Genomic DNA, 11,665 nt, shown 5'->3' on the forward strand with positions numbered 1-11,665 from the left:
TTATAGGTTACCAACTTAGACCACCGTGGCTACAAAAAAATCTAGAGGAAATACTGCAAAAGAGTATATTAGGGTGTAAAAAAACCAGATATAAAGGGCTCTCATCAGGCTTATATATCCAAGAGGTTAGACATGAACCATAACTTGTCTTTTTTCTTCTCTCTCTCCAATGACAGATGGGATGGCCCTGTAAGTTGTGCAGCACTGTTGTACCAACCAAGAGTGACATTTTAAAGCATTACAGACTGCACCATGGAACCTTTGGACACAGCCATTCCTTGCCTTGCATTCATGTAGGTTGCCCATGCTCTTATACATCCCTTCGCTCTCATCTGTCAAGATGCTAGACTTCTCCTCTCTGACACCACCGCCAGAGAGCCTAGCTCCACTCCCACCACGTTACTGGCCTTCTCTACCAACTTGTCCAGTCTGTTTGCATCCCTCGCTCTCAGCCCGCTGCCCCAGCAGGCCACGGCGTACAAGAAGGCGCCTGCCACTACCGACTCGTAGAACATCTTCTATTCTATTCTATTCTATTATCGTTCTATTTTTCCTTACCAAGTTTCCATTGTGACTTGGACATGACATACTAGACTCACTTTTTGCCTGAAAATGTATACTAATACCCTTAATACCAGTAACGGTCAACATTTGCTGTCTTACAGATTAATGAAGCGTTCCGAAGGTGCACTGCTGTTCCACTGGAATCAACATTTATGTCCCAACTGGACAGGTACACTCCAAAACTCCTGGAGCTCTTCAGTGCAAAAGGAGGAGTGACTGCAGCGCATCAAGAACTTGTTGATGGAACTGACACAGGTGGGTTAAAAGTGGTTTAAAAGTTTAAACTGAATCTGTAGTCATGCTCTAATAACGGTATCACAGATTTGGAGTAAAATTGCCAACAAAATTCATTTATTTATTATTCTTCTCTTAACTCTAGGACCCAAGTGCCTCTGCAGTGAAGAAGAGAGATGTGACTGTGAGATGCCTCATAGAGTACATGGGAGAGAGTGGACAGGAGCTAATCTCTGACTACTGTAAGTATTGTTTAAAAGCAGGTTTGGATCAGTCTGATGTACAAGCTTAAATTGGGTTTACTTTTATGTGAACTGACTGAACCAGCAGTTGTCAGGTGGAGGTCGAGCATGCAGCTAGTTGGCAAGAGCCCCAGGATAGCCAATTAGCATAGCACCACAGAGTGATGCCTTTCTGTCTTGTGTTTCTGTTTGCCCTAAAAAAAACAATGCAAACAAAAAATACTCCCCTTAAACAAGCATTAAAACATTTACTCTCTCTCTCTCTATATATATATATATATATATATATATATATATATATATATATATATATATATATATATATATATATATATATAACATATTACTGTTTTTTTGTTTGTTTTAATTTCCGGTGGTTCTATTCGGGTTTTTATATGCAAATTAGAAATGCCAATAAAAAACATGTGGCTGGAAATGCATCTATTGTACCAAGTTTAATGTACAAGATCTCAAATTAGAATTCAAAAGTTTTCAAAATGGTCATCACAAAAGTAATCATTATCTGAATTAAATCACACAACTTATATTACTGTAAATATAAAATTAGATGTTTGTTTTTTTAATTACTGTTTTTGTATCTCAAAGGGAACTGCAGAGACCGCTGTTCATGAGGACCTGGAAATGAAGAATATGAGCATCTACATCTGTTGTGAGACAAATGCAGTAGGAATCATCATTGAGGGAGTACCAGTCCTTACTCATCTTGGAAACCTGGTCAAAGCATGCTGCCTACTTCTGGGGTTGACGTATGCACTTAATCTTGAGTATCCATCCAAACTTTCCAAAACATTTGAGGTGTTTCAAAGACTTTTTGTGGGACTTGACACACTGCGCCCAAAACCAACCCCCAAATTCATGACTCTCAAAAACAAACTTCTAGCTTAGGCAGTGAGCCATGACTGTCAGCTTGCACTTTTGAACAGCTATTTTCTTGTGTCTGTTCAAAATCATTATACATTGTTCATTGAGTGGAATTCTTCAGAATGTTGTAACGGTTTGTCCTGTTCAGGTTTTATACAAAGCTCCAGGTCATCGTTTCTGGTGTGTAAATTAAGTTTTTTTATGTTTTATACACACTAAATTGCCCCACTGTGAAGCTCCAGCTGGTCAGAAGGAGGGATCTGTGAGTTGTTTAAGTTAAAATGTTAGTGAAGGTGTTCTGCTTGTGAATTGTTACAGAAGTACAGATAATCTTAATGTTAAATTGTTTTAGCAAGAAACTGTACTGTGAATGTTCTAAGTAAAACTTGAGATGCTGAGGTCATGCATTCTTTTATGCACTAAATACTGATGTTCTTGACTGTTAATACTGTCCAGCTTATTGACAGGTTTGGATATGCCTTATGAAAATGTTTTAATATGTATACGGTTAAAAAAAGAAAACTACTGTGAAGGTGTTCTATACAGCACTTTAAAAAGTTGAGGTCATGCATTCTTGTATAATATGGATGTTGACTGTTCATACTGTCCAGCTCATTGCCACTGTTTTTATATGGTAATGATTTAATAAAGGTTGGAATTTGATATGTCTTGATTTTTTTATTATTATTCTAAGTAATTATTTTAAGCAGTTTCCATTTTCAAAACAAAGAAAGGGTAAGTTGGTCAAAATTAATAAAATTGAGTACAAAAATTATTTTTTCATTTAAATGTTACTTATTTTAATTAAGTCTTGTGTGTTTAATATGCTGATGTTTTTTCATTGATTTTACTCAATTTCTTGGCTTTTTCTGTAAACGCAACTTAATCTTTTTGCATAAATCAAAATGCATATTATTAAGTTCTACTTACTCAAAATACCAATTAGTTGACTAAACTAACAAAAATTGCTTGGAAAATGTTGCCTTGTTTTTATTGAGTTAGATCTAGGCAACAGTTTTTACAGTGCAAAGTACCGTTCACCTCCCCAAAGTTTATACAGCACATATATTTCCCCTAAGTCCCCAAAGTTACGTAAGTGACATGCACATAGCGGCACGCACGTACGGGCAAGCGATCAAATGTTTGGAAGTCGCAGCTGCATGCGTACTCACGGTACCGCGTCTGCGCATCCAACTCAAAGTCCTCCTGGTAAGAGTCTCTGTTGTCCCAGTTCTCCACAGGCCAATGGTAAAGCTTGACTGTCATCTTTCGGGAATGTAAACAATGAAACACCGGCTGTGTTATCCGGCACAACAGTCAAGGGGTGCATTCTACGACGGTGGTGCGTTATCCGGCACAACACCTGCCGCAATACACTGCTTTCCACCTACAGCTTTCTTCTTTGCTGTCTCCATTGTTCATTGAACAAATTGCAAAAGATTCACCAACACAGATGTCCAGAATACTGTGGAATTTTGCGATGAAAACAAACGACTTAATAGCTGGCCACCATGCTGTCCCAAAATGTCCTCTATAATCCGTGACGTCACGCGCAGGCGTCATACCGAGACGTTTTCAGCAGGATATTTCGCGCGAAATTTAAAATTGCACTTTAGTAAGCTAACCCGGCCGTATTGGCATGTGTTGCAATGTTAAGATTTCATCATTGATATATTAACTATCAGACTGCGTGGTCGGTAGTAGTGGGTTTCAGTAGGCCTTTAATGTCTTGTGCCTGCTGGGTGTCCCATATTTTAAAAATAACCAAAACAAAAAAAGACAATCATGGAATGGTGTGTAGTATTGGGTTAAAAAAAAAAGTCATGTGTGGTATTCCAGAAACCGTAGTCGAAAACACGAAACCTTTCTGCGATGCTACTCCTACTTTCATATGCATTTAGGTTAGATTTGAACCTGTGGGCTCCTCGTTTGAGAACTCAATGGGAGCGTTTGGAACTTTGGGCCAGCTGCAGTGCTCACGCTCGGGCAGCAGGGTGCGCTGGAGGCAAATACTCCCTGTGGATCCTCACTGTGCGAGATGGAGTGGGTCAGATAAAGTTTGCGGGCCTCTCAAGTTCAGAGTGTGTATTTGATGAAGTTCTCATGGTGGAGATGTGAGACTCAGCAGTCCAAAAAACACTCCAAATCTTGCTGACTGCGGCCGAGCAGCGTGCGGAGTTAATATGAGTACTGGGATGAATATGAATGAGGCAAATGAAAGCTGATGAATGTTATCCCTTATCTCCATAAAGATTAGACAATTCCCTTGAACCGAAGCCAAGGACACACACAATAAAGGACACATTTGAAGAGTTGATGGACGTTGATAAGATTACATCACAATGAGATGATGTATCATGTCCGAGCGTGATCCGCACAGCCGGGAGGCCGTCTCCCAATTTTTATCACCGTTTGCCCATCGCGGCGGCCAAATCAATTCCAAATGATCTTTTAACAATAACCCCGGGCTAAGGTACACATTAAACTTATTAAAATAAATACTTCTATTAGGGTCTTCTTCTTCCTGGGTCAGCAGGAAAATATACGCTCTCATTTCTCCCACTGTCAGATCAATCATGTGCCGTCCCGAGTCAAGGTGAAAGCCATCAAGATGTCATTTCCCTCTCTTTGGCGCTGATTCACGCACGCAAACCCCGAGATGGCCGAGGTTCCCAGAAAAAAACATGTCCACAGAGGTTTACAGTTTTTACTGTCAAAAAAGCAGAAGAGGGAGGAGTTTGAGGCCATAAACAACAGAGAAACTGAGATAAAAGTGCGCTCAAGCAGGCAGATAAGATAACCCGGAGAAACTTTGCTCGCTAGACTCCCAGAACCCTGCGCTGAAACATAGAAACACTGTCAGTCGCGTAAGAGACGAGGGTGAAGACCTCACAATGCTGTGGACTGCAGGTCTCTGCCTCTTCTGGGGGGTTCTGTGCACACGGGGGGCCCCGTTGAGCGAGCCGAGGCAGAAGGTCCTGTTGGTCTCTTTCGATGGTTTCCGTTGGGATTATGACCGTGACGTGGACACACCGAATTTGGACAGAATGGCTGAAGACGGAGTGAAGGCCCACTACGTCACGCCCCCTTACCTGACCATCACCAGCCCTACGCACTTCACCCTTCTGACAGGTAAAAGCCAACCGGTCAGGTTTTTAAAGTACAATAACTCTTCAGTGTTTCTCGCTGAGTCAGATGATAATCTGCTCATTTTCTACTAGAATAAATTAAATTTTGTTCAAACTAATTGACTCTAATCCCCAAAGTTGGGGTAACTTCACACAACTTCTGAGGCAAGTCGTGCTCTCCTCCACAGGCCGTTACATTGAGAACCACGGCGTGATCCACAACATGTGGTTCAACACCACCAGCACGGAGAAGAAGCCCTATTATCAGACTCAGTTTGTCAACGACTGGTGGGACAACGGCACGCTGCCTATCTGGATCACAGCTCAGAAACAGGTCTGTCTCATTCAGCGTGAGAGAGATTTTACTTAGAACCGTTGTCAGGCAGCAAATTGTTTGGCAGGACAGGATGTCACCCGACTGACAGATGCTGGGAAAGTCCCGCTGTGCTTCGAGTGGATGACATCCAGACTTTGGCTTGCTTTGCATGCAAGTGTCTAACAAGTGTGACCTTGTTTGTGTGCTCTTTCAGGGTCTGAAAGCTGGCTCTCTTCACTTCCCTGGCACCGCCTCCAGCTACCAGGGACAGGTTGCCATGAAACGCGAGGTCGAGCCGCTGCTCTACAATTACAAGAACGAGACGGCTTGGCGAGAGAACGCCAACAAGGTGATGGCCTGGTTCCGAGACCTGGATCTGGACTTTGTGTCTCTCTATTTTGGAGAGCCGGACGGCACGGGCCACAGGTACGGGCCTGACTCTCCACAGCGACGAGACATGGTCAGGCAAGTGGACCGGACCGTGGGATATATCCGAAGCTCAGCTGAAAAACACGGATTGAGCAAGAGCTTGAACATCATCATCACGTCCGATCACGGCATGACCACGGTCTACCGCAACGGTTTGGTGAAGGAAATCACACTCTCCAAGATTCCGGGTTTCTCTTTCGGGGATGTGTCTTTCCACCTGGTAGATTTTGGGCCCTCTGGAATGCTGCTGCCCAAGCCGAGCAAGCTGGAGAAGGTTTACAATGCCTTAAAGGGGGCGCACCCTCACCTCCATGTCTTCAAGAAGGAGGAGATGCCAGAACGCTTCCACTTTGCCAAGAACGATCGCATCCTGCCCATCATTTTGTGGGCAGACGCTGGCTATGTGATTAACGGGGTGCGCATCACACAGTTTCTACTTAACTTTCAGTACTTCCCTTACTGCATGTCCTAACTCAGGGTGTCCAAACTACGGCCCGTGGGCCAAAAACCGCCCGCCGACATTTTCCATTTGGCCCACAAGACGCCATCAGTTTAATAAGGAATCTTACCCGCAAGGAGATTGCAGGGATGGCGTGGCGAAGTTGGTAGAGTGGCCATGCCAGCAATCGGAGGGTTGCTGGTTACTGGGGTTCAATCCCCACCTTCTACCATCCTAGTCATGTCCGTTGTGTCCTTGGGCAAGACACTTCACCCTTGCTCCTGATGGCTGCTGGTTAGCGCCTTGCATGGCAGCTCCCGCCATCAGTGTGTGAATGTGTGTGTGAATGGGTGAATGTGGAAATACTGTCAAAGCGCTTTGAGTACATTGTAGGTAGAAAAGCGCTATACAAGTATAACCCATTTATCATTTTAAGAGTCTGACAATTGTAATGTTGCCACATTTTCGCCATTTGTAGACAACGTGTGTAATTTAGTTCATCCATCCATTTTCTACCGCTTGTTCGTTTCAGGGTCGCGGTGGGGTGCTAGAGCTTATCTCAGCTGCATTCGGGCGGTAGGCAGGGTACACCCTGGACAAGTCGCCACCTCATTACAGGCCCAACACAGATAGACAGACAACATTCACACACACATTCACACACAAGGACCAATTTAGTGTTGCCAATCTAGCTATCCCCAGGTGCATGTCTTAGGAGGTGGGAGGAAGCCGGAGTACCCGGAGGGAACCCACGCAGTCACGAGGAGAACATGCAAACTCCACACATAAAGACCCCGAGCCCGGGGATCGAACCAGGACCTTCGTATTGTGAGGCACATGCAATAACCCCTGGTTCACGTGCTTCCCTACTTTAGTTCAATGACCTTTAATTATGCTATGAAAGGAACGAAGCACAGCAATTACCGATGTGACCCAATCCAAAAAACCTTCCCTAGTCATGCCGCAAAAAAAAAAAATATTAAAAAATGCAACCAACACAAAAAGTCACTTATAACACAATCTGCTCACCGAACTTTGTGGACATTATAAAAAAAAATGTCCACGCACCATAAAAGATTCTAAATTACACCCATTTAAATCCATTACTAAACATGATGGGAAAAATGCTGAACACTCTCCACACGTATCCATGTTTGGCGCATTTTAGCTGCTTGATATTTCTGATTGATTACAAAACTTTAAGGAGGTTGTCACAGAAATAAACAAGAAGTCAAACTTTTACATTTTACACTCTTATTATCCAATTATATTCACTATTAATTATATATCCATCCATCCATCCACCCATTTTCTACCGCTTGTCCCTTTTGGGATCGCGAGGGGTGCTGGAGCCTATCTCAGCTGCATTCGGGCGGAAGGCGGGTTACACCCTGGACAAGTCGCCACCTCATCACAGGGCCAACACAGATAGACAGACAACATTCACACTCACATTCACACACTAGGGCCAATTTAGTGTTGCCAATCAACCTATCCCCAGGTGCATGTCTTTGGTGGTGGGAGGAAGCCGGAGTACCCAGAGGGAACCCACATAGTCACGGGGAGAACATGCAGAAAGATCCCGAACCCGGGATTGAACCCAGGACTACTCAGGACCTTCGTATTGTGAGGCACATGCACTAACCCCTGTACCACTGTGCCGCCCTAATTATATATCCATTATATTAATATAATATGTACACATATATATGTATAGGATATATACATGTATATACATATATACAGTACAGGCCAAAGGTTTGGACACACCTTCTCATTCAATGTGTTTTCTTTATTTTCATGACTATTTACAATTGTAGATTTTCACTGAAGACATCAAAACTATGAATGAACACATGTGGAGTTATGTACTTAACAAAAAAAAGGTGAAATAACTGAAAACATATTTTAATATTCTAGTTTCTTCAAAATAGCCACAATTTGCTCTGACTACTGCTTTGCACACTCATGGCATTCTCTCGATGAGCTTCAAGCACACCTGTGAAGTGAAAACCATTTCAGGTGACTACCTCTTGAAGCTCATCGAGAGAATGCCAAGAGTGTGCAAAGCAGTAATCAGAGCAAAGGGTGGCTATTTTGAAGAGACTAGAATATAAAACATGTTTTCAGTTATTTCACCTTGTTTTGTTAAGTACATAACTCCATAGTTTTGATGCCTTCAGTGACAATCTACAACAGGGGTGTCAAACGTACGGCACGAGGGCCGGATCAGGCCCACGAACAGGTTTTATGCGACCCGCGGGATGAGTTTGCAAAGTTTTAATATTGACCTTAAATTTTTTGAATGAGAGAAAACAGCTCTTCTAAATGTGTCCACTGGATGTCGCTATAGCATATCTTTGTATCATTGTAGATGATGCTACATGTCAGTCGAGGAAAATGTTCAAACTACATGAACAACACACTGTAATTTGATTTTGATATAATTGTTTTATCTTGATAGATTGAAAATTAACACCAATGAGTTGACTGATGAACATCATCACATAATATATTCAGAAAATATAAATAATGACAAATATACTATTAACCAAAACATGTAAGTGTAAAAAAAAAAAAAATTATGGTTTGTACATTTTCAGAATGTGCTTGTTCTATTTTTAAACAAAGAAAATCTGAAGTTGTCTTTACTTTCTTTACCAGTCCGGCCCACTTGGGAGTAGATTTTTCTCCGTGTGGCCCCCGATCTAAAATGAGTTTGACACCCCTGATCCACAATGTCATGAAAATAAAGAAAACGCATTGAATGAGAAGGTGTGTCCAAACTTTACATGCAGTCGGTTTTCAGCCCTCGACCAAGTCAAAAAGTTTGGACACCCCTGCCCTAAGTCTTTTCAGTGTTCTTCAAACCTTGATGACACAACACCAGGAATAGGTCACAGCTTTAAATCAAACCAAAGATGACCAAGAACAGAAGCAGCCACAATGCAATGCAGTAACGTTTTTGAATGAACTGATTAAGAAACTCAAGTCCACTACGGGATACGCTGTCAATATGCACAAATTTACTCCAACATGAAGGCGCAGATTACTTCTCGTCTTTAGCTCCGAGTGAAACATCCTGGGAGAAATGGTGTTTTTCACTGGCTGCTAACAGCAACAAAGAAAGTCTCCTCGAGCAGAAACAATCAGCTAAATTCTAATCTTAGAGCATTACAATTTTAATCAAGTGCCTTTGCGAGTCCCCGTGATAATCCAAACCGCCGCGGTAACACGTGGCGCCCTCCGATGCTTCCTCCAGCTACTCGTGCCTCCAAATTTCAAATTAGCATTTTCATTTGGCTCCAGTCGCTCGCTCGGTGGCGAGGCGACGCCGCGGCTGCACGTGTCGCTCAATATTCATGGAGTTGCAACTTGGAGAAGGATAACAGACCTGATTTATGTGGACTTACGTAAAGCCCGCCAGGTTACGAGCGACTCATGACCATCACAATGACTTCATGGCCACTTAAACTCCTCTCGTTGTGATCCCCAGATAAGATAAGCAAGCTGAGATATCTCCTCTCCTAAAGATGGCTTGAAGGCCTCATTCAGCCAGTGGCCTCTTGGTGACGTTCAGTCATCAAGAAACAGGGATCAGGCTGAAGGCTTTTGCTTAGACAACAGTGACCTCTGCTGGACACATGCAGTACTAGCTCCCAGTGTGTTTCTTTGCAGTACTTCCCAGTCCAGTTCAACAAGGGCGAGCACGGCTTTGACAACCAAGTGATGGACATGAAGGCCTTCTTCAGAGCGGCGGGTCCGTCTTTCCACAAGAACCTGCAGGTGGGGCCTTTTGAAACGGTCCACATCTACCCGCTCATGTGTCACATCCTCGGCATCAAGCCCGAGGTCAACGATGGACACCTGGATGCCACCAAGCACATGCTGGTGACCAGCGCCAGGACGCAGGATCATGGTGAGCCTACAATATCATGGATCATGTCAGACGTATGATGATGACCCCGATAAGACCCATTGGGTTAAAATAATTTGTTGTGCAATACGGATGTTAGTGTTTTGTTGTTGTATTTTATCTTCTATCTATACATGTTTTTGAGCGATATGTAGTATTTATTACTATTGTTTTTGTTTTTCATTACGCTTTACTTCTTATGTAAAAACCTGCACTGCAACAACATAATTCCCTTACTGTGGGATTAATAAAAGTCTATCCTATATATACAAACCCCGTTTCCATATGAGTTGGGAAATTGTGTTAGATGTAAATATAAACGGAATACAATGATTTGCAAATCATTTTCAACCCATATTCAGTTGAAAATGCTACAAAGACAACATATTTGATGTTCAAACTGATAAACATTTTTTTTTTTGCAAATAATCATTAACTTTAGAATTTGATGCCAGCAACACGTGACAAAGAAGTTGGGAAAGGTGGCAATAAATACTGATAAAGTTGAGGAATGCTCATCAAACACTTATTTGGAACATCCCACAGGTGAACAGGCAAATTGGGAACAGGTGGGTGCCATGATTGGGTATAAAAGTAGATTCCATGAAATGCTCAGTCATTCACAAACAAGGATGGGGCGAGGGTCACCACTTGGTCAACAAATGTGTGAGCAAATTGTTGAACAATTTAAGAAAAACCTTTCTCAACCAGCTATTGCAAGGAATTTAGGGATTTCACCATCTACGGTCCGTAATATCATCAAAGGGTTCAGAGAATCTGGAGAAATCACTGCACGTAAGCAGCTAAGCCCGTGACCTTCGATCCCTCAGGCTGTACTGCATCAACAAGCGACATCAGTGTGTAAAGGATATCACCACATGGGCTCAGGAACATTTCAGAAACCCACTGTCAGTAATTACAGTTGGTCGCTACTTCTGTAAGTGCATGTTAAAACTCTCCTATGCAAGGTGAAAACCGTTTATCAACAACACCCAGAAACGTCGTCGGCTTCGCTGGGCCTGAGCTCATCTAAGATGGACTGATACAAAGTGGAAAAGTGTTCTGTGGTCTGACGAGCCCACATTTCAAATTGTTTTTGGAAACTGTGGACGTCGTGTCCTCCGGACCAAAGAGGAAAAGAACCATCCGGATTGTTATAGGCGCAAAGTTGAAAAGCCAGCATCTGTGATGGTATGGGGGTGTATTAGTGCCCAAGACATGGGTAACTTACACATCTGTGAAGGCGCCATTAATGCTGAAAGGTACATACAGGTTTTGGAGCAACATATGTTGCCATCCAAGCAACGTTACCATTGACGCCCCTGCTTATTTCAGCAAGACAATGCCAAGCCACGTGTTACATCAACGTGGCTTCATAGTAAAAGAGTGCAGGTACTAGACTGGCCTGCCTGTAGTCCAGACCTGTCTCCCATTGAAAATGTGTGGCGCATTATGAAGCCTAAAATACCACAACAGAGACCCCGGACTGTTGAACAACTTAAGCTGTACATCAAG

At 42.8% G+C, this 11,665-nt stretch overlaps 1 protein-coding gene and 1 long non-coding RNA gene across 2 annotated transcripts in view; both read left to right on the plus strand.

The window, feature by feature from the left end:
- Positions 1 to 254: 254 nt before the first annotated feature.
- Positions 255 to 2,198, plus strand: LOC133620576 (uncharacterized). The gene is made up of 4 exons (XR_009817527.1): positions 255 to 293; positions 666 to 819; positions 944 to 1,040; positions 1,647 to 2,198. It is a non-coding gene; the product is annotated as an uncharacterized lncRNA (long non-coding RNA).
- A 2,618-nt stretch (positions 2,199 to 4,816) lies between these two features.
- Positions 4,817 to 11,665, plus strand: part of LOC133620577 (ectonucleotide pyrophosphatase/phosphodiesterase family member 7-like) — an 11,575-nt gene continuing 4,726 nt past the window's right edge. The window contains exons 1-4 of the mRNA XM_061982166.1: positions 4,817 to 5,054; positions 5,239 to 5,384; positions 5,581 to 6,210; positions 9,913 to 10,153. Coding sequence (XP_061838150.1) covers positions 4,817 to 5,054; positions 5,239 to 5,384; positions 5,581 to 6,210; positions 9,913 to 10,153 — 1,255 coding nt within the window. The remainder of the gene's footprint in view (positions 5,055 to 5,238; positions 5,385 to 5,580; positions 6,211 to 9,912; positions 10,154 to 11,665) is intronic.

This window comes from Nerophis lumbriciformis, linkage group LG24 (genome assembly GCF_033978685.3).
Source record: "Nerophis lumbriciformis linkage group LG24, RoL_Nlum_v2.1, whole genome shotgun sequence".
In the NCBI taxonomy this organism is placed as follows: Eukaryota; Metazoa; Chordata; class Actinopteri; order Syngnathiformes; family Syngnathidae; genus Nerophis; species Nerophis lumbriciformis.